The sequence below is a fragment of the Ranitomeya imitator genome, chromosome 1, assembly GCF_032444005.1.
Source record: "Ranitomeya imitator isolate aRanImi1 chromosome 1, aRanImi1.pri, whole genome shotgun sequence".
NCBI classification, from domain to species: Eukaryota; Metazoa; Chordata; class Amphibia; order Anura; family Dendrobatidae; genus Ranitomeya; species Ranitomeya imitator.
This window is the reverse complement of record NC_091282.1, coordinates 975,729,997-975,757,422: the sequence shown is the minus strand read 5'-3', so window position 1 is coordinate 975,757,422 and position 27,426 is coordinate 975,729,997. Positions and strand designations below refer to the sequence as shown.

General features: G+C 43.1%; 1 protein-coding gene across 1 annotated transcript in view; it reads right to left on the bottom strand.

Annotated features, from left to right (window-relative positions):
- Nucleotides 1-27,426, bottom strand: part of COL25A1 (collagen type XXV alpha 1 chain) — a 675,823-nt gene that overhangs the window by 80,817 nt on the left and 567,580 nt on the right. Inside the window, exons 22-26 of the mRNA XM_069743865.1 lie at nt 22,784-22,828; nt 21,135-21,212; nt 20,609-20,632; nt 12,073-12,117; nt 8,914-8,958 (exon numbers count right to left, since the gene is read on the bottom strand). Of these exons, the coding sequence (XP_069599966.1) occupies nt 8,914-8,958; nt 12,073-12,117; nt 20,609-20,632; nt 21,135-21,212; nt 22,784-22,828 (237 nt within the window). The remainder of the gene's footprint in view (nt 1-8,913; nt 8,959-12,072; nt 12,118-20,608; nt 20,633-21,134; nt 21,213-22,783; nt 22,829-27,426) is intronic.

The window sequence follows — 27,426 nt, the reverse complement described above, 5'->3', positions numbered from 1 at the left end:
TCACACGCTGCCCTGCTCCACTTCCTCATTCCGGAGCAGAGCAGCGTGCGATGTGCCACCACGTGGCTGCGCCTGCAGATGACGGAGGAGCAGACGGCGGAGGGAGCAGAAGAGGCAGGCGGCAGCGGGGGACCACCGGACGACGAGGGACCTGGCGGAGGACCAGACGGCGGAGGAAAAGAGGCAGGCGGCAGCGGGGGACCGGCGGAGGACCCGACGGCGGAGAAGAGGCAGGCGGCAGCGGGGGACCACCGGAGACACTGGGGGCAGAATGCTGGAGACACTATGGGCAGAATGCTGGAGACACTGGGGGCAGAATGCTGGAGACACAGGGGCAGAATGCTGGAGACACAGGGGCAGAATGCTGGAGACACAGGGGCAGAATGCTGGAAACACTGGGGGCAGAATGCTGGAGACACTGGGGGCAGAATGCTGGAGACACTGGGGCAGAATGCTGGAGACACAGGGGCAGAATGCTGGAGACACTGGGGCAGAATGCTGGAGACACTGGGGCAGAATGCTGGAGACACTGGGACAGAATGCTGGAGACAGTGGGGCAGAATGCTGGAGACACTGGGGCAGAATGCTGGAGACACTGGGGCAGAATGCTGGAGACACTGGGGCAGAGTGCTGGAGACACAGGGGCAGAATGCTGGAGACACTGGGGCAGAATACTGGAGACACTGGGGCAGAATGCTGGAGACACTGGGGCAGAATGCTGGAGACAGTGACAGGGGCAGAATGCTGGACACAGTGACAGGGGCAGAATGCTGGACACAGTGACAGGGGCAGTATGCTGGACAAAGGGGCAGACTGTGAGACCCAGGGGCAGAATGCTGGACATTGGGGCAGAATGCTGGACAATGGGGCAGAATGCGAGACACGGGGCAGAATGGAGATACGGGGCATGATTGAAGACACGGGGCAGGATGAAAGACATGGGGGCTTGACTGGAGACAGATGGGGGAGGATTGGAGACAGATGGGGCAGAATGGAGACACAGGGGGCATGATTGGAGACACTGGGGGCAGAATTGGAGACAGATCGTGCAGGATCATGGGACAGGATGGATATGATGGAGACAGATGGGGCAGGATGGAGAGATCACATGGGGCGATCATATGGGGCAGGATAGGGAGATCATATGGGGCAGAATGGATACTCATGAGGGTAGGATGGGAGAACATATGGCTGACGCCAGGAATGAGACACACGGTGGCCAGGATGGGGAATATTATTACCGTAGGGGCTAATTTAGGGATATTATTACTGCAGTGATGTATTTATTTTATTTTTTGAGGACACGGTTTTAAATGGGGGGGCAGTCCTGTTACTGTGTAGAGTGACACTATGTCACCTTTTTCTTCATGTGGTGCAATGTAGAAGTTGGGAAAAATTAAGTAATGTATTCTACAAGCGGAGCTCGAGATAACTGTGTTATTTCCTGCAGAGAGAAGTCCTGGCTGGATGAAATGATGGCGGTCTGTGCTGGATGAAAGATGAAGGACTTCACCTAGAGACGTCACTGGTGAGTCAGTGTGTTACCTATACACTGACACTATACACTGTATACTGTATACAGAGCTCCTGTGTATAATTTCACTAGTGATCACTGTATTATCTGTACACAGACACTGCATACTAAGTACAGATCTCCTGTGTATAATGGCACTTATGGTGATAGTATGGTGCTTTTTTTTAATTACTGATCAGAATTGTAGCATTCAGTCACTATGTGGTGGTAATATGTGGTCTGGTCATGGTGTAGCGGTATTTGTTCTTTGTATGTGATATTCGATCACTGTGGTGGTAATATGTCATCTGGTCATGGTGTAGCGGTATTTGTTCTTTGTATGTGATATTATTGGTCATTTTAAAAATTGAAAAATAAATAAAAATATACCTAAATTGTATTGCATATTTTAACAAATATTTAATAGGTTACAGTAGAGCAGGGCCCGGCCAAAAGTGTCTACCGTGATATGGTGGCGGCTTAAAAAATCTTTTGGCCGAAACAAAAGCTGCTGGCTATGTATGTGATCTGGTGACTGTTAATGTGTGATAGGTGAGAAGTGGAGTTTTTCCAAGAGAGAGCGGTGGGACTGTGGACAGTTCGAGGGGTGGAGCATGTAGGCTGGGCTGGGGTGGAGCCTGGGCGGAGTCTCAAGGGGGCCCCCAAAAATTTTGCCAGTATGGGGCCCCGAAATTTCTAGTGGCAGCCCTGTCTACACCAACAATAAAGAACAGGAGAAGTCCTCTTTTGATTCTCAGATTTTCAGTGTCACTGTCTCTGACTGCATTTGCTCCCACTTTGCTTACCACTACACAGCTAATATACCAGTAAGATGAAGGGACGTAAGCAGTCTCGAAAGCTTGCTTTGTTACATCATTCACTATATTTTGTTAGCCATTAAAAGGTATCACACCCACAAGATTCCTATTTTGGTTCTCCCACTGAGAGCACTCTATATCTTTTTTCTACTGGCTAACAAGGTACCAAATCACCTTTTTTTTTCGTACAGCTAATCTGTCATACAGGATTGATCTAAACTTTGCATCATTGTTGAAATGTATATTTTGATTCCTTTTCATGAAGTAACCTCAGTATATTACAGCTAAGACATCTCTCAGTTTCAAGAAACCGACCTGATACTGCAACTACATCAGCTTGTAGCCACTTATCCAGCGTCTTTTTCAGCCATCAACCTCGTAGCAATGACATGATTCCATTTTCTTTATACATATATATATATATATATATATATATATATATATTTGTAATTTTTATTCCAGTTTTGTGTGCTGTTACTTTGCTTATTATTTTAGTAACCATGGACTACAAAGCTTTCAACATCTATTTCCATAGAGCCTGACATTTGACAGGTTATTAATCCTGTTTTGTTTGATATGCACTTATACATGAACTGCTTTGTGAACGATACAGTTTTAGCTACAGAAGACGCATGTTATTATTATCAAACATGAAAAAAGTTATTAATCCATCTTAAGTGACCTTAGGTGACAAATGCAATTTTCATGGATCATGGAATTGAAAACCCACAATTTGTGTCCCTTGTGCAATGTACAGTAATTGCAATTAAAGTCGGTGATTAGACTTGAAACACTGCAATGTTTCTATACAAACACGGCCTGTAGTTACGATAGCTCCATCATCTAATATTGTTTCCTAGCAATTACTGCAAAATAAATTAATAGAGCAGAATTGAATGGTATGTTTAGGCTTTCAGAAAAACAAAGTGAGATGATGAAAACTGTCTTAAAGGGAATCTGTCACCAGGTTCTTGCTACCCCTTCTGAAAATTGCTACCCCTTCTGAAAACAGCATGATGTAAGGGCAGAGATCCCAATTACAGCAATGTGTCACTTATTATGTGTACACAGTGCATAGGCAGAAAGCTTCCAATCAGAGCTCATGAACATGGCAACATGTGTTCTCCTATTTTATCAAAACTACAGCAAGCAGCCCAATAAGGCTGTGGGCACACAGTGCATTTTTGATGCTCTTTTGCAGTGTTTTTTTCCTCAAGGAAATGGGCCAAAATGCTATGGAAACCTTGTGCAAGGTAATTCAATGACAATCATGAAGTGTTGTACACATGATCAGTAAATTTGCTTTGAGTACTTGCAGTGCGTATTTTTCTGTGGCATGTGAATTCAGATGTCAGTTTGACATTCGCAGCTGTGACTGTGACCCGCAGCAGTGACCTGCAGTAACTCTACCATGGGTAAGACCATCAGTCAGAGCACTGCAGGGGTCATGCTGTCAGATGTCAGCATGACCCCGCAGCTGTGATTGGCAACGGTGACCTGCGGCAAAAAGCTTATCACAGGTCAGCAGGCATGGGCTGATGAGACTACTGCTTTCATCGGGCTTTCCCTATGTTGGTTATTAAAATTAAGCGGGAGCCCACGGAATTATTATTACATTTCTTTAAGATTAACAGTTGATGTTTGATTACAGCCTATATACTTTCATCCTGTTAATGCTCCTCCATAGGCTGGTGACAATGTGTGTTCATGTGTGAGTGTGTTTACTTATCGGCTTAGTAATGAGGGTGTCACCTTTTCATGACTAAAGGTACCGTCACATTAAGCGACGCTGCAGCGATATAGACAACGATGCCGATCGCTGCAGCGTCGCTGTTTAGTCGTTGTGTGGTCGCTGGAGAGCTGTCACACAGACAGTTCTCCAGCGACCAATGATGCCGAAGTCCCCGGGTAACCAGGGTAAACATCAGGTTACTAAGCACAGGGCCGCGCTTAGTAACCCGATGTTTACCCTGGTTACCATTGTAAATGTAAAAAAAAACAAACACTACATACTTACATTCCGGTGTCTCTCGCGTCCCCCGGCGTCAGCTTCCCTGCACTGTGTAGGCACCGGCCGGAAAGCAGAGCGGTGACGTCACCGCTGTGCTCTGCTTTACGGCCGGCCGGCGCTGACACAGTGCAGGGAAGCTGACGCCGGGGGACGCGACAGACACCGGAATGTAAGTTTGTAGTGTTTGTTTTTTTTAACATTTACAATGGTAACCAGGGTAAATATCGGGTTACTAAGCGCGGCCCTGCGCTTAGTAACCCGATGTTTACCCTGGTTACAAGTGAAGACATCGAAATAAAGTTCTGGCCTTCTAGCTCCGACCAGCGATGTCACAGCAGGATCCTGATCGCTGCTGCGTGTCAAACACAACGATATCGCTAGCCAGGACGCTGCAACGTCACAGATCGCTATCGTTATTGTTCTAAAGTTGCTCAGTGTGAAGGTACCTTAAGGTACCGTCACACTTAGCGACGCTGCAGCGATACCGACAACGATCCGGATCGCTGCAGCGTCGCTGTTTGGTCGCTGGAGAGCTGTCACACAGACCGCTCTCCAGCGACCAACGATGCCGGTAACCAGGGTAAACATCGGGTAACTAAGCGCAGGGCCGCGCTTAGTAACCCGATGTTTACCCTGGTTACCATCCTAAAAGTAAAAAAAACAAACAGAACATACTTACCTACAGCCGTCTGTCCTCCAGCGCTATGCTCTGCACTCCTCCTATACTGTCTGTGTGAGCACAGCGGCCAGAAAGCAGAGCGGTGACGTCACCGCTCTGCTTTCCGGCTGACCGATGCTCACAGCCGATTCAGCGATGTCTGCGGGGAGTCCAGCGACCAAATAAAGTTCTGGACTTTCTTCCCCGACCAGCGACAGCACAGCAGGGGCCTGATCGCTGCTGCCTGTCACACTGGACGATATCGCTAGCGAGGACGCTGCAACGTCACGGATCGCTAGCGATATCGTCTAGTGTGACGGTACCTTTAAGCCTAGGGCTAGGTGTCAATGACAGCTGCTGACACCTAGCCCTAATCCCATTACCCTGATGCCACTGCACCAGCCTGAAAAAGAAGGTGTTGAACCAAGAAGTTACATCACAAAACTTTTTTTTTTAAATATCATTATTTAGCTAAAAAAAATTCATTGCTGTACAAAACGCATGAAAAAACGGCAAACAAAACTGCGGCAAAACCGCACTTTTTTGCTGCGTTTTTCCTGCCAAGAGATGCAGAAACCTTGCAGAAATTTCTGCAATCAAATACTCAACATGCGCACATAGCCTAAGTGACACATTGTTTCAATCAGTCTCTCTATCCCTTCATCGTTAAGCGCAGGTGGCAAAAACCTGGTGATTGACTTTTAAAGAAAAATGTATAATAATATGGAAAAACAGAATCAATAAGAACCTACGCAAAAAAATGTATAATAATATGGAAAAACAGAATCAATATGAACCTACACTGGTAATACATTCAAATCACTGTCAATTATTGAAGTTGATGAGTTGATAGCAGTAAAATAGGTAGGAAGGACCATGGATGTGCAGGTGATAAATTCATTGGTGCTCAAGACTCTTTGATTTAATTTGAAAAGGAAAGAAAGTTAATCAGTCTGGTCTGATATCACAGAAGAAAGAAATGCTCTAGTAGAGGTTGTTATAGTACATAAAGGCTGATTATGATAGAAAGGTGACTACCTAAACATTATTGCCAAGTACACCTCTTCTCTTCCTAATGTTAGAGAGTGCTTTCTGCAGGATGATGATGGGACATAAGAGGTACAGTCATTTATAAAATAAACTGTTCACAATTGACTGGTAAAAAAAGAGGTAATTATTCATGCAACCTGCAGAAGCCAGAAACCAATGTAAGCATTCAATGGTGAGTCTTGGGATTACAACCTCCATCACCTCATGCAGGGCACAAGCCAAGCACTTCATAAATAATGCAGTAAGTACACTAAATTATTGAAGACATGTAGCTAGACCTCCACCAGTCAAGGGAATGGGGCTCTGAAATGCCCTTATGGAATCAAGTGGTGGCCACCATGGATGTACACCACCCCTGCACGTATTGTCTGTGGGACTGCCAGTGTATCATCTAAGAAGAGGAAAAATGTACAAAAATGGTGATAAAACTTTAACGTGTTTTTCATTTTTATTGAAGAGTAATTGGAAATAATGATGTATGTTTCATTTTGTAGACATGTATGTGATGAAGAAATACAGTAACAGTGGTTCATCCCACAAACAATCATCCCACAAACAGGCAATCCCTCCTTGTGTTGTGGCTCTCTAACAGCCACAAGACATGCAGCCGCGGGGACTCAAACATATTTTTTGCGCATGCCGAAGACACTCGGTTAGCACCCGAGCACTTTATCCGATCATGTTCGCTCATCATCATCACTAATGAAGGCGCATAACATGTGTCCATGAAATGCTTTCTTCATATAGTAATTTCTTTATTAAAGTCCTTGTCTATAATGAATAATTAGGGTTAGAAAGCTTTAAACTGAAAACCTTTCACTCTCATCCCACACCTTACACTTAATTTAATATCTCAGCTATTTTATGTGAATTAATTGACGGCATTGAGGCTGTAAATATAAGTAACACGATTCTACATGTGACTGAATAAAGGAAGAAATGGTGACTTTTTGAACCCAGCAGTGATTGTTGGTAGCAGGTCTAGAATTAGACTGCATTACCTGTAAAAATTACTAAAGGACACTTATGAAAAGTGCCTAATAACATTGCATATATAATTGGTTACATGTGAATTTTATGTCTGCTCAAAAGTAAATGTGATTCTATTTTCAAAAACATTGAGGGGGAATTTAATCAAAACCGATATTTCTTGCGCCAGTCTTGAATAAGAGTCGGCAGGCATAAGATGTCTCTTAACAATTAAAATGTTTATGCCTCATATTGAATTTGGCATTTTTCGTGCTAGCCTTTTTGTAAAAAAGCCCTATATGGTTCACACTTGCACTTTTTCTTGTTAGTTGTCATTTACTGGCCTCCCTCCCACTCGGGATCTTTGTGTTTTACACCTATCATTCATTAAATTGCTCTATTTAATTCATTGAATTTATTATGTACTGTGTATTATGATATATGTGTTTTGAATAAACTTTGAAATTGTCTTTGGGACGTTTTGTACTCTTTTCTTTTGCCTATTGTTTTTTCATCCTTCAAGTTAGGGTCTGAATAGTTACACTCAGACCTGAAATATATGTGTGCAACGTCAATAAGTTATCTGTAATGGCAACAGAGATGACATCACTTTAGACTACTGCTTTCCCCAGGGTGGTAATGATACATCAGATGGAACTCAAGTTTTCACACAAATATACGGTAATAATTATTATTGTATTCGACAAATTAAATGCAGAAAGGAGACTAAACAGCCACATAACACTCAGTGGCACTAAGCAATGGGCCCAGACTGAAGTGCTGCATCTCAAGTTCCTACAATTGTTTCATATTTAGTAAACCAGGGCATTATTCAGACAGTGAGAGGTCAGTAAGTTAAAGGGGTATTTTTAAAAACTTTTCAAACGAAAATCATCCACCATCTACGGTATAGTATAGGGGGTGACTTTCTGATCACTGGGAGTCCAACCTCGGGGACCCCCAACAATCTCGAGAACGGTGTTCTGAAGGGCCAGAATGAAGCAGTGGTCAATCACGTCCACTGCTGCTCCACTCATTCTTAATGGAACCGCTGGAGACAGCTGAGCGCTGCTCTTGGCTGGTCTACTAATCACCCATGTAAAATAACAGAAATTATATTATTCCATGTGGATTATTGGAATCAAAATATCTTAAGAAATAGAAAAACTGGCACTTACATTTCCATAAATACCGTACATTTCTATAATACTAAATGCTACTCAGACTATCCCTTCACAATTGCTATATGACAAAAAGGAAAATAAAACCTGTACTCACTTTTGGTGCTGGCATGATGCCAGCGCCATTGGTGACAGGTCTCCTGCAAATGGGCCGCTTCACACTCAATTCCTTCTGAAGTAACTGACATCCAGAAGGCGTGAGAACTGCTGCTGCTCTCTTCCTCCAGATGTCAGTTACAGTACGTCAGAAGACAGTGAAAGTAAAATGGCTGCTGATTGGCTGAAGGGGTCATATGACATAACAAGGTCACACAAGCCCTAGGAGAACTGGCGCCAACATCACAGGAACAGCGTCAGCACCAGAGGTGGCTACATGGGGGAATATAGTAAGAGAAAAGAGCTTGTTTGAGTAGTGGACAACCCCTTTTAGGGTCACATTGTTTTTATAGCCTCGTTTTGCCACAAACTACAAAGCTCTCAAGACTGGATTCACCTTGTCATGTGTTGTTTCTTTGCCTCATCACAATTCATGGTAGAAGAGAGTGGTACTTTAATCAGTATTTGCTCATAAGATTCGCAATAAAAAATGGGACTGTTCAAACAATTTTAGTGAGTTCTGCCTGCAGTGACAATGACCCACTTCAGATTCTTATTTAACTCCATCATATGATGATATTGACAGATTGTGATTGATAAATTAGAAAATTCTTTACCTGCTCCCCATCAACTCCTGGAGGTCCAACAGGGCCTCCCTCTCCCTGTAGAGACAATGTAGATTACCATGAGCTTGCTGAGTTCGAGGCACCGTTAACATTTTATGGGATGATTTCCAAACAATTTCAGCTGCAAACAAGATACTGAGCCAATGTACGAGAAACCAAAGGGCATCTACTGTTGCAATCAAAAGTATTCAACCCCCATTGCAAGTTAGGTTTATTAGCAAAATTTAGAAACTTTCTGTTGTTTTCAATAAATCAATCAAACAAAAACAATGTATATAGCTCAACTCAACTAATATAACAAAAGTCTTTTCCAAGTTCAACCCAAAAAGCTACTTTTATGGATTAGTGCAGTTTCAGAATTATTCACCCCATGAATAGAATTTCTCATAAGAGGACATGTGTAGATAAGGTTTTGTCCCAATCACACCCAGTAATAATAATTATAACAATAATATTTTTTTATATAGCACCAACATATACTGCAGCGCAGTATAATAATCAAGCGCTTTATTAGTTGGATCAGGAATGTTTGAGATAAAACACATTAAATACCAGGACCGGCTAAGGGTTTGCTGGCTGTGGTCTTTGATTACATGGTAGAAATATGGTGGAGTTAAGAGAGTGGCCCAAAAAGTAAAGGGTAAGAGATCATTTCCTTGCAGAAACAAAGAAAAGGACACAAAATCATGCTGCAGGCATTGAATGTCCCCAGAACTACCTTTGGAAGGAAAGTTTGCAAGTTTAAGAAACACTGGTTACACTACTGGCTGCCACTAGATTCTTGAGGACGCAAATGGTCTAAAAAGCTTGAGTAACTGTAAAAGACCTACAGCAAGCCTTGGTTACAGGAGGGATTAAGGTTTCAGTTTGCATAGTAAAGTGAATACTAAATGCTTAAGGTCTTTGTACATCTCTACTGACCAAAAAGAACAAGAAAAGTTGACTCAAAACCATATAAATAAGCAGACATTTTTGGATTCTGTTCTGTGGAGCACTGGAAGAATGAAGCATGCTCTTAAGAGAACACCTTGCCTACAGTGAGGCATTGTGGTGGCTGTTTTGCTTCATTTGTCACTGCAAAACAGAGACATGTGTTAAGATGGATTCAATCCAGTATGCGGAAATCCTAAGATAGAATGTCATGTGTTCTGTGAAGAAGCATAAGCTTGGATGTCATTGGACTTTCCAACAGGACAAGCATATTTTAATATCCACCAAGATTTGGTTTCAGAAGTCCTGGAAGTTCCTGCAATGGTTGTCTTAGTCATCTGACTTAAACGTCATAGAAAATCTTTGATGGGAATTTAAGAAGACCGTAGTAGCATGTAATCCCAGGATATTAGTATAACGGATGCCTGTGACCATGGGGAATGTGCTAAGACTGCTCAAGAACATTGTCGGAAGCAGATATATGATTATGCATCTTGATTGCAGTTGGTCATAACAGCCAAAGGAGCTCTACTAAATACTAATGACGGTTGACATGAAGGGGTTGAAAAATGCTGAGACTGCAGTAGTCACTAAAAGGGCATCTTGTGTTGTATTTGAAGAAACCACTTGTTATATTAGGTGCGTTGAGCTGTTTAAATCGTTTTTCTTCTATTTATTTTTTTTTGCAAACAGCAGAAAGTTTGTAAATTTTGCTTATGGACCTAATTTGCAATGGGGTTGAATTATTTTGATTGCAACTTTATAATCTTATGATACAGGAGTCTCAGACTGACTATGATTACTGTATATGATTACAACCAATGGGAAAAATCCCACTTCCAATAAAGACAATAGTGCATATTGTGGCCATTTGCTGTTTCAGCAATGTACTTGTATGTTTCACTATGGAACAGCCCTGTTACTGTATGTAACATATTATACAGTGCACGGGAGATAATGACTAGATATAAAAAAAAGTCTATAAATGGATGAGAATTGTAGATTAGTACAAGGCAAATTTAATATGAATCTGCACTGGGATTTATTTAACACTCACAAATTCTTTTAATGAGAAGCCTGCACTGTAAGAATCATGTCTTCATAAACTATGAGACATGCCACAAAAGCAGCTGCACAAGCAGGGGCTAGTAAAGCAGGATACGCTCCGGATGCCACAAACACATGGACACCATGCACACAATACAATGCCACATGACACTTTATAGAGGAAGAAAATACATGGGACGCTTTGGTTAGCGCAAAGAAAAGCTATTTATTAAAAGTGAAACTTTTTTCGAAAATAAATTCTGAATCACTTCCTCGCAGTTTTCAATATCTCTGCTTGCTGTCATTTATTACATTTTCATTGTTTACTTCCAGGAGATAAATCTCCGTCCCGGTCATGCCTTGGACACACAGATACATGGCTCATTAAAATTTTAGTACTGCTGCCAGAACAGATTTTTATCTTCTAAAAAGTGATCAATGTGACAATGCCAAGACAGTTTTTTTGAATGGGGTTTTTATTAAGGTTCCTTAATTGCTATTTACAGTGGCTCCTATAGATCCAAAGGAATTCATGATATTTTTTTTTTTTAAATTGACTGCTTTTATTAAAAACAGCACTATCATATATGGGCTGTATCTGATATAGCCGTGTTTTTTTAAAAGGCTGCAATACCAAACACAACCTATAGACGAGAGTGGCGCTGTCCGAGTAAAAAAGAACAGCCATGCTTGTTCAGGCTTACACAAACCATTTCTGTCTGAAACAAATGACCACATCCAGTCCTGCAGCTTCCTTGGGGCTGCCACAAATCGGGGTCTGGCATTCTTTTATAGGGACATTCTGTTTGACTCTTCTATGTCCTGTCCATGGATTAGCCAACCAATGACTTTGCTATTGTGCTGCCATGTTACCCATAATTTAGGTAGCTACATTTTAAGGTAAAATATAGTCTAAGGTATAAACACTGTTTTTACCTGCACTTTACTCCTTAAATCCTGAAATTCCCTTCTAACTGCACATACGATGTTTTACATACCTCTATCTTCTGGATACAGCAGAATAAAAATTTTAGTTTCATTGTATTACACAAAAATCAACTCTAGAGGGCACCAAACACCAGAAGTGATAGCGGAAAAAGACTGTATAAAATAGAACTATAGATTTTAATGTCTGTACTTATCCCCGATATACACGAAATATGGAAAGAATACCTTTGGTCCAGGCATGCCCATTGGCCCGGGGGGTCCAGGTGGTCCCTGTGATAAACAAAAAGAATTGTGATGCAACTAATATATCCTCCATTGCCAGAAGCAGCTGACATGGTTAGAGGGGACATAACACGACATTTGTTAAAGGCATCACATGGAGCTGTAACGACAGACGGGGGTCCAGACAAAGTTATTCAGTTTGTTTTCCTAAATGGGACACACAAAGGGCCTGTTGCTTTTTCCACATTACACCTCTGCCACTCATCCCTACATCATATCTGTGATCTGAGAACAGTGGCATGGCATTGGTCGCCAGCGCCCGGAGCAAGACAGGCAACCCGTGGGCTGGGAGCACTCCGAGTCCTAGTAGAATTACACTTTGCCCTTTTGACTCTCTAATATTTTTTGTCTTTTTGCTGATGTCCAACTTACGATTTTAAAAATAAGAACAGTTATACATTATTATATTTTTACTTTTTTTGTATCACTAATTTATTGCCTTTGCCCTTAGCCTAGTTAGGATTCCTAAAAGTATTTAAAAACTTTAAAACCTTAAACGTTTATTATGACAGTGGGTTTTTTTTATTAATTTTTTTTTATTTGAGACAGTTCCACACGTGGCTTTCTGTCTCTCCTAAAAATTACAAATCAGAGGAGAGGTGGGGACCCGCGGGAGAACACAGTGCGGCCTTTGTCATCTCGGTCAGGGTACAGAGTGCTGCAGCCGATGACATCTGGACTGCACTGGAACCTGTGGCCTAAACCAAGATGACACAGAAGCCCCTGGTCCAGGGTTGCCAACCATCCACAAATTCAAGGACAGTCCATAAAATAAGGCACTTTTTTGCCCTGTCCATCAAAAAAAAATTGAAGGTGTCGGTGCATTTTTTTTGAAGCTGTAGAAACTGTTGCATATTATTTTGACTAATTATCATCATTTTACCGTTTACAGGGAATGCAGTTGACTTTTTCATATCAGAATTACGAGCTGTAGACATGTATCACCTACAAGTGCATCTGATAAAATTAGAAGATCATCTAAAAATTAATTTATTTCAGTTCTTCAATTCAAAAAGTGAAACTCATATATTATATAGAGTCATTACAAACAGAGTGATCTATTTCAACTGTTTATTTCTGTTAATGTTGATGATTATGGCTTACAGCCAATGAAAACCCAAAAGTCATTATCTCAGTAAATTAGAATACTTTACAATCATAATGATTTATTATGGTTTCCCAATGTGTTCCTTAATAATATTGTCTAATTTTTTTATAAGTTGTCCAGGAAAAATAAAAAAGAGAAGTTGGAAACCTTGCTCTGGCCCTGGCTGTTTAACTCACCTATTTCGCTGGAAAGGCACTCGCTTCACCACTCCAAAGGGAAGTAGCAGCGGGAAGATTACACTTTGTGCCCCAATGGAATTTTACACCCGGGGAAACAGCCCCTGTTCTCTGCCCATGCAACACTACACCACTATCTGTGGATATTTACAATGGAGATCTGTTTCACAAAGTTTTTGTGGTTGAGATGTTTATGGCTTCTATGGACTGGGTAATGACGTGAGCATAGTTTAATTTAGAATCATTAAAGGAGTCTGTGTCACTATTTCAATTAAAAGACTTTACTCTGGCTGTGTGTTTATTTACAGTATAACTATAGGATTAGTAATGGATAGGTGTTTTATAGACGCCTCTCCATTACTAAGCCATGGGCTTGATGTCACCAGACAATACAAAGGTGACATCAACCCCACAAATATGAACACCACTTGCCAGCACTATAGAGCAAGTGGGAAGAGCCGAGCAAAGTGCCAGAATTGGCGCATCTAATAGATGAGCCTTTTCTCAATTGCTGCAAGCTACTGTTTTTAGGCTGGCGGGCAATTTCCATGGCACATTACCAGCCTGAGAATACCAGCCCCAAGCTGTCTGCTTTAGCAAAGCTGGTTGTCAAAAATTTTGGGGGACCCCATGTCGTGGCAAACACTGGATGTTCAGGCTCCCATTCAAGTGAATGGGGTCCGGGTCCGGGTACTGTTCTGACACCTGATCCCAAGCTTTTTTTAACTGTTTGGCCGAACTCAAACATCCAGAGATCCTCCCATCTCTAGTCTCCATGACTATATTTAATTGACAAATCTTAAAATGTAAGGTTACTGGCAACATCACAAAATACGCAAGATTACAAATTATAGCACAAATTGCCACCAAAGCAATTGTTAGGGCTAGCGGAACGCACCAAATAATTAGAAGAATGGTATAAGGTGCGTTTGCAGCCCGGGGTCCACCGTGCAGAGATGGAACCTGCTGCTGAGTAATGACGGACTATATGGTGGTATAATGTGGATACACACATGGGCTAGCTTCACCCGGTATGAAGGAAGCTAACCCTGTTGCGTCACAGGGCCACGGTACCGCACAAAGAGAGAAAGCAAGGAGTCACAGAACTCTGTCCCAAGACTCAGGGAAAGAGTTTCTCTAGACCTCTTGTGCTCAACACCGCTACTGAGGTGTCAGAGATTAACAGAAATAATAATTTAATGCACAGGAGTCACCAACCACCTAGACTTGGGCCAGGAAAGCGCTCTATTAGCGCACGGCGCCGCACTGGTGGTCACTGCTATCAGACGCTGTATTGTGTGCTAGCTGTGTGGAATAGCACTGTCAGGCGCTAGGTAGCTTCCACCATTCATGAACAGTCAACAACACTAGGGATGGGAATGATTCGGAGCTTTCATCCATCGACAGGCATACATCCACACACACGTTAATAAGCTTATACTAGCGCATAGCTGTGCGGCCATGCGAACCTTTTATAGCGGAAGCTCTCCAGGACCTTCCTAGTGGTCCAATAGGAGCTGCTACAGGGCCTGAACATGTGACTCCCGACCTCCAATGAGATGTCGTCCCTTGGGCATGTTCAGAAGAAGAATAGCAGGACTTAGTCACAGGGACGCATGCCCGCAGCTGATCAGTACTGGTTACAATGGCTGAGCCAGGAAGGACAGCAGTAACCAGCTGCACAGTATCAGCTTGAGCCAGATGCTGGGACCGACGTCTCTGCTGAGCAGGCTCCACTGCGGCTGGAGGAGAATGGGAGACCACAGTGGAGATGGTTCGAGATACCCCCTGTGCAGCAGCGGGAACTCGAGACCTAACATTACCCCCCTCCTAGGGCCCCCCTCCTTGGGCCTCGCTATACTCGAAGGCAGCAATGAGCTGCGGAGCCCAAATGTCCTCAACAGGCTCCCAGGACCTGTCCTCTGGGCCATGACCCTTCCAATCCACCAAAGAGAATTTTTTGCCACGTACCACCGTACACCCGGACGAGCACGATGTCCCGGCAGATGACTTGGAAAACCGGGACATGTGGACTGGCTTTAGGAGGGACACATGAAAGGTGTCATGATGCCTAGGCGTGGAGGAAGGGCCAGACGGTAGACCACAGGATTAACCTCTTCTAGGATCTTGAAGGGACATAGGTAACAAGGTGCAAACTTAGTGGACTCAACTCACAGCCTGATGTCATGAGTGGAGAGCGACACTAAATCGCCAGGAGCAAAGGTCAGAGCGGGTCGCCGATTTGAGACCCTCATTCTCTCCTTGGAGGCCCGGATAGCATCCTTTGTGTGGTCCCAAATGTCACGTGCCTCCACAGCCCAGTCTGCCACCCTGGAGTCAGCGGAAGACACGGGCATGGGTACAGGAACCCACAGATGCTGGCCGTAATTAAGGAGGAATGGGGTCTGCCTAGTGGAGTCGGCTACGGCGTTGTTCAGCGCAAACTCTGCCCATGGTAGCAAGGATGCCCAGTCATCCTGCCTGGCTGAGACAAAATGTCTCAGGTATGTGACCAGGGTCTGGTTCGCCCTCTCTACCAGCCCATTCGTCTCGGGATGGTATGCTGAAGAAAGATTCAGCTCGATGTTGAGAAGACGACAAAGTTCTCTCTAGAATCGAGATGCAAACTGGGGACCCCGGTCACTGACAATTTTGTCTGGCATACCATGTAGGCGGAAAATGTGCTTAATAAACAACGCCGCCAAGCCCGTGCAGAAAGTAGTCGTGGAAGAGGCACCAAGTGCACCATATTTGAAAAATGGTCGGTGACTACCCAAATAATGGTGCAGCTACGGGACTTGGGTAAGCCCACCACAAAGTCCATCCAGACCATTTCCCAGGGCCTGTCCACCACCGGCAAGGGGTAAAGTAGCTCAGCAGGCCGTTGGCGAGGAGACTTATTCTTGGTGCAGGAGACACACGACCCATATGCGGCCACCAGTACGTCCTCACCAGAACCTCAGGTGTCCTTTTGGTCCCAAAATGTACACCCACCCTGGACGAGTGAGTCCAAGAGAGAACCTCTGGTCACAAATTAGATGGCACAAAGGTCTTGCCCGGGGGCAGAGACTCTAGCGAAACCGGGGCCACGATCCTCAGGCTTTCCGAAGGAACAATGAACCGAGGCTCCTCCTCTACTGATGACACTATGGAGTGGGAGAGAGCATCGGCACGGATGTTCCTCTCCCCGGAAAGATAATGGATGGTGAACTTGAAGCGGGAGAAGAACAAGGACCATCTACCCTTGGTGAGAGTTTAGCTGCTGGGCAGTCTGTAAATAAACCAAATTTTTGTGGTCAGTATACACTTGGAAAGGAAAACGAGCCCCCTCCAGGAGGTGTTTCCACTCCGAGAAGGCCAACTTCAAAGCTAGCAACTCCCTGTCCCGATGGAATAATTCCTCTCCGCTGGTGTGAAGGTCTTTGAGAAAAAGCAGCAAGGATGCTTTCGACCTTGAGCATCCTTTTGGAAGACGACTGCTCCAGCACCAACGGATGAGGCATCCACCTCCATTATAAATGTTTTATCTACATTGGGGCGATGTAGGATGGGAGCGCTAGCAAAATGAGTCGTAATAGAGAGGAAGGCCTTGGAGACCTCCTCTGACCACAATTTGGGATTTGCTCCCTTCTTGGTGTGGGCTACCAAGGGAGCTACCAAAGTTGAGAAGTGGGGAATGAACTGGCGATAATAGTTAATGAACCCCATAAAGTGCTGCACCGCTTTGAGAGAATGGGGTTCCTGCCAGTCCATCACAGCCTGTAGCTTGGCAGGATCCATAGCCAATCCCTGGGGAGAGATGATATAGCCCAGGAAAGACAAGGACTCCTGCTCAAACACACACTTCTCCAACTTGGCATAGAGGGAGTTTGCCAGTAGGAGGTCGAAGACTTTGCAAACATCTCTCTGGTCGGAGTCTATATCTGGAGAGTAGATGAGAATATCATCCAGATAGACTATGGCCAAGGTGGTGAGCATATCAAGAGTGCGTGCAGTGCCGATTTGGCAGATGCCACTAACCACCCAGACTTGGGCCAGGAAAGCGCTCTATTAGCGCACGGCGCTGCACTGGCGGTCACTGCTATCAGAAGCTGTATCATGTGCTAGCTGTGCGGAATAGCACTGTCAGGCGCTGGGTAGCTTCCACCATTCGCGAACAGTCAACAACACTAGGGATGGGAATGATTCGGAGCTTTCATCCATCGACAGGCATACATCCACACACACACGTTAATAAGTTTATACTAGCGCATGGCCGTGCGGCCATGCGAACCTTTTATAGCGGAAGCTCTCCAGGACCTTCGTAGTAGTCCAATAGGAGCTGCTACAGGGCCTGAGCATGTGACTCCCAACCTCCAATGAGAGGTCGTCCCTTGGGCATGCTCAGAAGAAGAAAAGCAGGACTTAGTCCCAGGGACGCCTGCCCGCCGCTGATCACTACTGGTTACAATGGCTGAGCCAGGAAGGACAGCAGTATCCAGCCGCACAGTATCAGCTTGAGCCAGATGCTGGGACCGACGTCTCTGCTGAGCATGCTTCACTGTGGCTGCAGGAGAATGGGAGACTGCAGCAGAGATGGTTCGAGATTCCCTCTGTGCAGCTATGGGAATTCCACACCTAACAGCAATGTTAGCCAAATTCACAACTCAATTGGCCTTAACCTTCATTTAAGATGCAATATAGGAATCATAAAAAATTTGGAACCTTAAAATTGCCTGCAGGAACCTTGGGTAAACCAGAATAAATACTGTAGAAAATGTAATTTTTGCTCTAAAATTCCAAAGACATACTGATAGGGAATTTAGATTATGAGTCCCATTGGGGACAGCGATGACAATGTCTGTAAAGCGCTGCGGAATATTATAGCACTATATAAGCAAAGCATAATAAATAATATATAAAATATTATAATATATATAAAAATCAATTAAAATGGAATTCCATGACTTTATTCTTAATGGGGTATTCTCATCTACAATATCCTATCCTAATATGCAGTAGGTGTAATAATAATAATATTAGCAAATACCTCCAATTAGAAATGTCTATAGTTCTTCTGATTTGCTATGCCACTTACCCCATATGCAAGGCATTGCAGTAGCTTAGGTATCCATGGTTTTAACCACTCATATAGTGATGTTGACAGTTGGTTACTTAGTTAGCTATTTATGTGTCACAACCATGGATAACTAAGCTATTGCAACATCCTGCACATGGGGTAAGTGACATAGCTTATCAGAAGAACTATACTACATTTCCAATTGAAGGTATTTGCTATTATTATAACTACTACATTTTGGGATAGGACCTTGGAGACGGGAATACCGCTTTAAAGGGAACCTGTCATCCCCCTCAGGCGTTTGTAACTAAAAGAGCCACCTTGTGCAGCACAAATGCTGCATTCTGACAAGGTGGCTCTTTAGTTACAAACGCCTGCACACGCTGAAATAAACCCTTTATAAAATTTGCCCCCACATACCCTGAATCCGTCCGGGAGGTGCGGGAGCGACCCTTATTAAATGTGACTATGCCTAATGGTCTCCGCAGTGCTACCTCTTCTTCTGTGTCTGAGATTGGTGCTCCGTCTCTTCATGTCCAGCCTAACCACTTATGATGCATGTAATCCTGTGGCACGTTGCACTGATGTGAGATGGACCAGGGACAATGCTATGTCCATCCCAAAGTAGTGGAAAGGCAGGGGAGTCGTAATTCAGATTTGGCATATTGCTCCATATGCCAATACAGCAACTTTAGGCATAAAGAAATGGAGCGCCCATGTCAGACTTGGAGGGAGCGATACCAGAGAACTGTAGGCACATTTAATATTTGGGAGCCTCTGAGCTCTCCTGACAACTCCGCTATAGTAAATATTTAGATTCCTCATGACATAAGGATTGCAAAGCATTTTTTCTTATAACACTTTACTGTACAATTCCTCTGTTATTGCCCCCAAAATCTATGAATTAATTGACAACTGGGCTCAACAGTCGTTTACAGGCTGACGTGGTCCAATGGCTGCCAATGTTACAGCCAGCGTTGGGGGCGGCTCCTTTGACAAGTGGAATGTGTGACAAGTGTAACGCCCAATTGCCAATTTATTTACACATTTTTAGGACAAATAACAGAGGGACAGCCCAATTTAGGATTATAAGAAGAGATGATTTAGAATTGCCATTCCATGAGAAATCCAATTCATTTCTAAAACAGACATGTCGAGGATACTGGTCCTTTTTATATATGTAAGAAAAAGTTAGATTTTAATTTTCTAAAATATTTAGGCTTTGTTTTAAAAAAGCAAAAGAGATCCATATTCTCATTGGGAATCTGTCAACTGAGTTTTTGCTATCCCATCTTAGAGCAGCATGACGTAGGGCCAGAGACCCCGATTCCAGCAATGTATCACTTACTAGTCTGTTGCTACAGTTTTGATAAAATCACTATTTTATCTTCTGCAGATCTAGCAGTTCTCTGAATGCTGAGCTCTGTATAACCCCGCCCACACCACTGGTTGGCTGCTTTTTGTGTACACTGTGCATAGGAAGAAAGCTGCCAATCAGTAGTGGGGTTGGGATTATACAGAGCTCGTAAATTTAAAGGTCTGCATGGCTGCAGGATTACTTGTGATAATCACCTGCTGATAAAACTGTGATTTTATCAAAACTACAGCAAGTAGCCCAGTAAGTGATACATCACTGGAATCAGGGTTTCTGTTTCTATGTGATGTTTTTCTCAGATTAGGTGTTATTTTTTTCTATTTCAGAACATACTCTTTATAGTTATGATTATCAAAGTGTAACTTAGAACTCCTGAGCCCCAATGGAACACATGAAACATGGCTGCCACTCATATCATATTAGTGTCTTCTTGGGTTATATACCTTTAGGCCCCTGACGCACTCTTTACAATTTACATTATGGTTATAGAATATTACTTTAACAGTCATATGGATGTTTTTAGCAAAGAGCTCGGTGGTTATTATCAGTTATATCCCTTCTCTACTATATGCTTTGTGTTAGATTATTAGTCCTTCTATTAATGACAACTTGGAAGGCGGCAGGGGAGAGAAATGGTGGTATTTAGTAGGTAGTGGATTCATAGAGATCAATTCTTTCATGTGATTAGATTCTAAGCATGCAGAAACACAAAGCACTGAGCCACACGTGACATGTATGAGCACTCCATGCAGGTTCATTACCGTAACTGTTATGGCAGTAATCCTCTGATGACAAGCCATAGTGACAAGAAATAACATTGTGTTATTATAGTAACATAGCACAGCTTTTCTCCACTAAATCAAATATTGGATAATTAAACAGCATAGAATTAGTGATCCTGATATACAGGATGGGTTCCAGCCTCCATTCTATCCCAGCAAGTGATCCTGAATAAAACAGTAACTGTCATATATAAAATACTCGTTACTCCACAAACTAACCAGCAAGCGTGTAATAAATCATGTGTGTCCTCGGCAGGTGATGTCAGGCAATAATCCACAGAACATCTCTATATTACAACCAGCCAGCAGCAATCCAAGAGACAGTAAAAGGGAAGAATGGTTTAAAGACTGCCAGAACGTCGGCGTGATAAATGAACTCCCCTGAAATGAACACTCGATAAAGCTACTTATGACAGGAAGCCCAGACCGCCACTGACTGCTAGTCATAAAGCAGACTAATACTCCCTAATAGCCATACATTACCCCAGCACGTTCAGTGTCTTACCTGTAATGCTTCCTGAATATTTCCATTGTAATCTATGATTTCCGTTGCTCCTTGATCACCCTTTTGCCCAGGGGGGCCCTGTTTTATATAAAAAAAAACAAGCTTCATTTTACTATCCTCTTTACCTAATTATTCATCTTGAAAAAAAGGTTATTTTTCACATACGTTGCTTCATTTTGTATATATATATATATATATATATATATATATATATATATATGCTATAGCGTTGTGTCTGTGGACCTCTGTATTTATTTTTCAGCTAATAGTTTATAGACTGTGAATGGAGTGGCAATGCGCATGCAGGTCAGCTTTTTAATTCGAACATGACCCCCTTTCGTGTGATCAGGTGCGGTTCCAATGGTGGACACTTGTCACCTACCCTGTGGATAGGTGATAAGCCAAGGGGGGTTGTCCACTTTCAGAAAACCTTCTTCTATAAGCTGCAGCAGTCATAAAAAACAAACTGATTGTTGCTTACAGACTGTGGCAGCAGGGAAGAGTGTTGGCTGGATCGGGGAAGGCAAACAATATTCGTTATGCTTTTTTTTTTTTTTATAGAAATACGTTTTCTGTAAGGGGGCAACCCTTTAAGAGCATTTTTTTTTACCACTATTAAAGGGCTTAGCCACAAAAGAGGCTTTTCTGTTTTTCTTGAGGTCGGTGTGTACCTACAGAAGGATTCGCCAATTCACATGTATCATGAGATTAAATGAAAGGGAATGTGTCAGCAGAATCATCCTCCTAAGGCTACTTTCACACCAGCGTCGGTACGGGGCCGTCGCCATGCGTCGGCCCGACGTACCAACGCAAACTGTGAAAAAAATGAACAACGGGGGCAGCGGATGCAGTTTTACAAAGCATCCACTGCTCCATTGTAAGGTCCGGGGAGGAGGGAGCGGAGTTCCGGCCGCGCATACGCAGTCGGAAATGGCAGACACGACGCACAAAAAAAACGTTACATGCAACTTTTTTGTGCTGACGGTCCGCCAAAGCACGACGCATCCGTCGCATGACGGATGCGACGTGTGGCCATACGTTAATGGAAAAAAATGCTTCCTGCGGGCAACTTTGCAGGATGCGTTTTTTCTCCAAAACGACGCATTGCGACGTCCGTCACACAACGCTAGTGTGAAAGTAGCCTAAGCTGTCTATATGGCATGTAGCTAACAGGAAGGTAAATAAAATGATACCTTGCTATCTGCAATCTGATGTCATTATTCCAGAGAAATCCATGTTTTTGTTATATGTAAATGAGCTGTTCAGGACTATGGAGGGGACACTGGTCTGCATGAGAATCTGCAGGTAACTCTCCCTTTTACTTATAATAATCTCTGGAGGTAGATTCTCATGCAGATCAGTGTCTGGCACATAGTTTTGAACAACAAATTTACATTTAAGAAAAATAGGGATTTCTCTGGAATAAGACATCAGATTGCAGATATTAAGATATCATTTATTCAGCTTCCTATGACCTCCATGCTATATAGATGTCTTAAGAGTGTTGATCCTACTGGCAGATTCCCTTTAAAGAGGGAACCAGCCAACTGGACATAGTGCAAGAGCAAAGGATGACAAACACTGTGCCTTCACTGCTGTATGTTACCAGTAAAAAAAACAAATCATGTAGCAATAAAAAGTCAACTTACCCTGGGACCGATAGGACCTGCATCTCCCCTGCTTCCAGATTCTCCCTGAAATTACAGAATATACAATTTAGCAAAAACAACTAATACAAGTCAAGGGCCCAATTACTTAAATATTTTCATGCTATAGGTTAGAGAAAATGAACGCTTCTGATCCACACAAATAAACCTAATGAATTGCATTGCCACCTAATCATGGATTAAGCATCTGTTTGGCGTGTGAACATAGCTGAAGTGGTGGCTTCATGTCCTAATCCTAGGAACAGCTGATACAGACAGAGAAGATGCTGTGGAGATGAGTCAGTGTCTCTGAGTGGAGTTCCTGTTAAAATCCCGGGCCACCTGTGTCACTCTTGATTTGTGCTCTACTGTCACTTGCTGCACCAAAGCCAACATAACATTCTCATTTCAGTAAAGAGTAACTGGTTGAAATTGGGTAATCTATTTTAAAATGAAGCTGAGGAGCTGCACCCATGGGGGACACGAAAGCTATGGAGCTGTGAACTTGTAGCACAATGAAGATGTAAACCTGTAAACTTGTGAGACAATAAAGTCTATGAACTCTGAATTTATGAGATAAAGTTGTGGAGTTCTGAACTTGTGGGATATGTAAGCTGCGGGGCTCTGGATTTCTGAGATAATGAAGCTGTGGAGCTATGACCTTGTAGTACAATGAAGATTTAAAGCTGTGGACTTGTGAGACAATAAAGCCTAGGAACTCTGAATTTATGAGATAATAAAGTTGTGGAGCTCTGGACTTGTGGGATATTTAAGCTGCGGGGCTCTGAATTTGTGAGACAATGAAGATGTGGAGCTGTGAACTTGTAGTCCAATGAAGATGCAGAGCTGTGGACTTGTGGGAAATAAAAGCCTGCTCATTTTACGGGATAATAAAGTTGTGGAGCCTTGAACTTGTGGGATGTTTAAGCATTGGGTATCTCTATTTGTGGGTCCATGAAGTTGTGCACAAGTAAACTTGTGAGATAAAGGAGCTGAGGTGCTCTGAAAATGTAGGTGGTAAAATCCCAAGAACTCTGAACTTGTGGGATAAAAAATTCCCGGGAGCTCTGAACTTGTAGGATAATGATGAAATGAACTCTGAATTTGTGGGAAAATGAAACTGTGGAGATCTGAACTGGTGGAATGATGTAGCTGTTAAGCAATGACCTTGGCATATAATACATCTGTGGCGCTACGAACTTGTGGCACAATAAATCTATGTAGCTCTGAAGTTGCAAGATGATAATGCTGTATAGCTGTGAGCCTATAACTATGAAAAGAGCAACAAGAAAAAGAAGCCACTATATAAACTGCACACCACCAATCAATAGGGTGAAAAAAGGAACAACTTTATTGGTAACAACATATTAAAAACAATTAAAACCATCATAAGAAAAACCTCCCCCCATAGGCCCTGTTCATGATCCATGCAATATAAATGACACAAATAGCACATATGGCACTGCATGTAGATACTATCAAAGGTACAGTACACTGTCATGCAATATAAAGCACACATGCAGTATGCAAAAAGTATATTGAGCCTAAGGATAGAAAGAGGACAAAGGCAAAACCCTTAATAGGGTGCTAGTGCATAAAAAATAATGCCATCTGAAAAAATACCATCCTGAATGTAGTGAGGCAACAACCACAATACGCAGTATGAAGATACAACCTGGCACAAGTGGCCAAAAGTGCTCCACAAACAGAGTACCTGAAATAAACCCAATAGTCACCTATAATAGGAAGGGTAACACACGCTGCCAAAATAGAGAGCAGGACCAGATGGTCTGACGAAGCGGTTCTTAGACCGCGATACGCGTTGGGTTCTCCCACCATCTGGTCCTGCTCTCTATTTTGGCAGCGTGTGTTACCCTTCCTATTATAGGTGACTATTGGGTTTATTTCAGGTACTCTGTTTGTGGAGCACTTTTGGCCACTTGTGCCAGGTTGTATCTACATACTGCGTATTGTGGTTGTTGCCTCACTACATTCAGGATGGTATTTTTGCAGATGGCATTATTTTTTATGCACTAGCACCCTATTAAGGGTTTTGCCTTTGTCCTCTTTCTATCCTTAGGCTCAATATACTTTTTGCATACTGCATGTGTGCTTTATATTGCATGACAGTGTACTGTACCTTTGATAGTATCTACATGCAGTGCCATATGTGCTATTCGTGTCATTTATATTGTATGGATCATGAACAGGGCCTATGGGGGGAGGTTTTTCTTATGATGGTTTTAATTGTTTTTAATATGTTGTTACCAATAAAGCTGTTCCTTTTTTCACGCTATTGATTGGTGGTGTGCAGTTTATATAGTGGCTTCTTTTTCTTGTTGCTCTTACCATTGTTGTTAGCCACTTTCTTGCACCCCCCCCCCCCATTTTTGGACCAGTGAGTTTATATATTGTGGTGCGCCAGCAATACTGTTCAGTTCCCTATAACTATGAACTTATTGAACAAAGACGGTGAGGAGCTATGGGCATTATGGCTGTGGATGTGTGAGCTAGTCAGACAACTAGCTATTGTGCTGTGAGCTTGTGTGTAAACTTCCATGACAGTCACATTAATTCATGGTATTGTACTTACTCTGGGCCTTTCAGAAATATACTAATCCTTCAAAATATGTAAAATCTCATCACTAAACCAAATGCTTTGATGAACATATGTTCTGTTGAATTAAACTCTGCAAGATTTATATTATTAAGAGGATACAGGAACCTAATGGGATGGATCTGTGCCGAGCAGCAATTACGACTCATCTGGGACACAATTCCTGATTAATAGCATTATTTTTTTTTCAGCATTCTTGGATTGCACTTTTTCAAGGATTACTTGTGCTTTGTTCATATAGATATATCTTCATTCAGGTATCTAGTTCATTTTATTTTTGTGTACCGGTCACTATTTTGGAAACTGCAATGATAAGTATATAGTCTCATCACTTTCTGTGCTTGTATATTAGTGCTTCTTTGTCCGGTGTATCTGATAATTGGACTATATGGGCTTGATTCATTGAGACCGGTTGTGAGGGTGCACGCTGGACTCAGACGCTCCTGATTCATGAAGCGACATATGACTTTTCATGAATCAAGAGCAGGGCTGGACTGGCTATCGGGCACTTCTGGCAAATGCAGGAAAGGCCAGTGCCAGTAGTAGGCCGCTGCACGCTGACTCACCCCCCCACCAGCGCCGCTGCCGCATTCAACTATACCGGCGTCTATGACGCCGGTATAGTTGAATGCAATGATGGAGGAGACAGTGTCTACCGACACTCACTCTCCCATCATTCTCTGCTCTGCCTCTGACATTGCGGGTGCGCGTGCACTCACTGTGTGCCAGGCAGTGCAGCGGCAGCCGCGACAGGAGCAGGGAGTAACGCGGGCACGAGGAGAGGTGAGGAGTGTGTTTTTTGTTTTTTTACTGGACTGTGGGGCTATTCTCGGGGGGGAGGAGAGATGCGGGCTGTGCTGTATACTACTATGTGGGCTGTGCTGTATACTGCTAAGTGGGCTGTGCTGTATACTACTACGTGGGCTGTGCTGTATACTGCTACATGGGTGTGCTGTATACTGCTACGTGGGCTGTGCTGTATACTGCTATGTGGGTGTGCTGTATACTGCTACGTGGGCTGTGCTGTATACTGCTACATGGGCTGTGCTGTATACTGCTACATGGGCTGTGCTGTATACTACTACGTGGGCTGTGCTGTATACTGCTACGTGGGTGTGCTGTATACTGCTATGTGGGCTGTGCTGTATACTGCTACATGGGCTATGCTGTATACTGCTACGTGGGCTGTGCTGTATACTGCTACGTGGGCTGTGCTGTATGCTGCTACGTGGGCTGTGCTGTATACTGCTACGTGGGCTGTGCTATATACTGCTACGTGGGCTATGCTGTATACTACTGTGTGGGCTGTGCTGTATACTACTACGTGGGCTGTGTTATCTGCTATGCGGGTTGTGCTATATACTATGCGGGCTTTGCTATATACTATGGGGGGATATTATATTCTATGGGGGAGGCCGTGTTATATACTATGTGGCTGTGTTATATACTATTGTGGGGGTATGTTATATTCTATGGGGGAGGCTGTGTTATATACTATGGGGGGTATATTATATTCTATGGTGAGGCTGTGTTATATACTATGGGGGGCTGCATTATATTCTATGGGGGTACATTACATATTATGGGGAGGTGGGGTGTATTATATTCTGTGGGGGGCTGTATTAGATTTTATGAGGGATGATTGCATCATACTCTTTGATGGGGCTGTATTATATTCTGTTGGGAGGTGGCCTGTATTATATTCTATTCAGGGCTACATTATACTCTATGGGGGCTGTATTATATTTATATTCTTTGAGGGGTGATTGCATCATACTCTATGAGGGGGCTGCATTAAACTATGAGGGGGGCTGCATTATATTCTATGGGGTGGCTGCATTATACTCTGGGGTGGCTACATTATATTCTGTAGGGTGGTGGCTGCATTATACGATATGTGGGCTGCATTATACTGTATTGAGGACTATGGGGAATATGTTATACTATATGAAGAACTATGGGGTGCATTATACTATGGGAAGTGAATTGTACTACATGGATGACTATGGCGGTGCATTATACTATATGG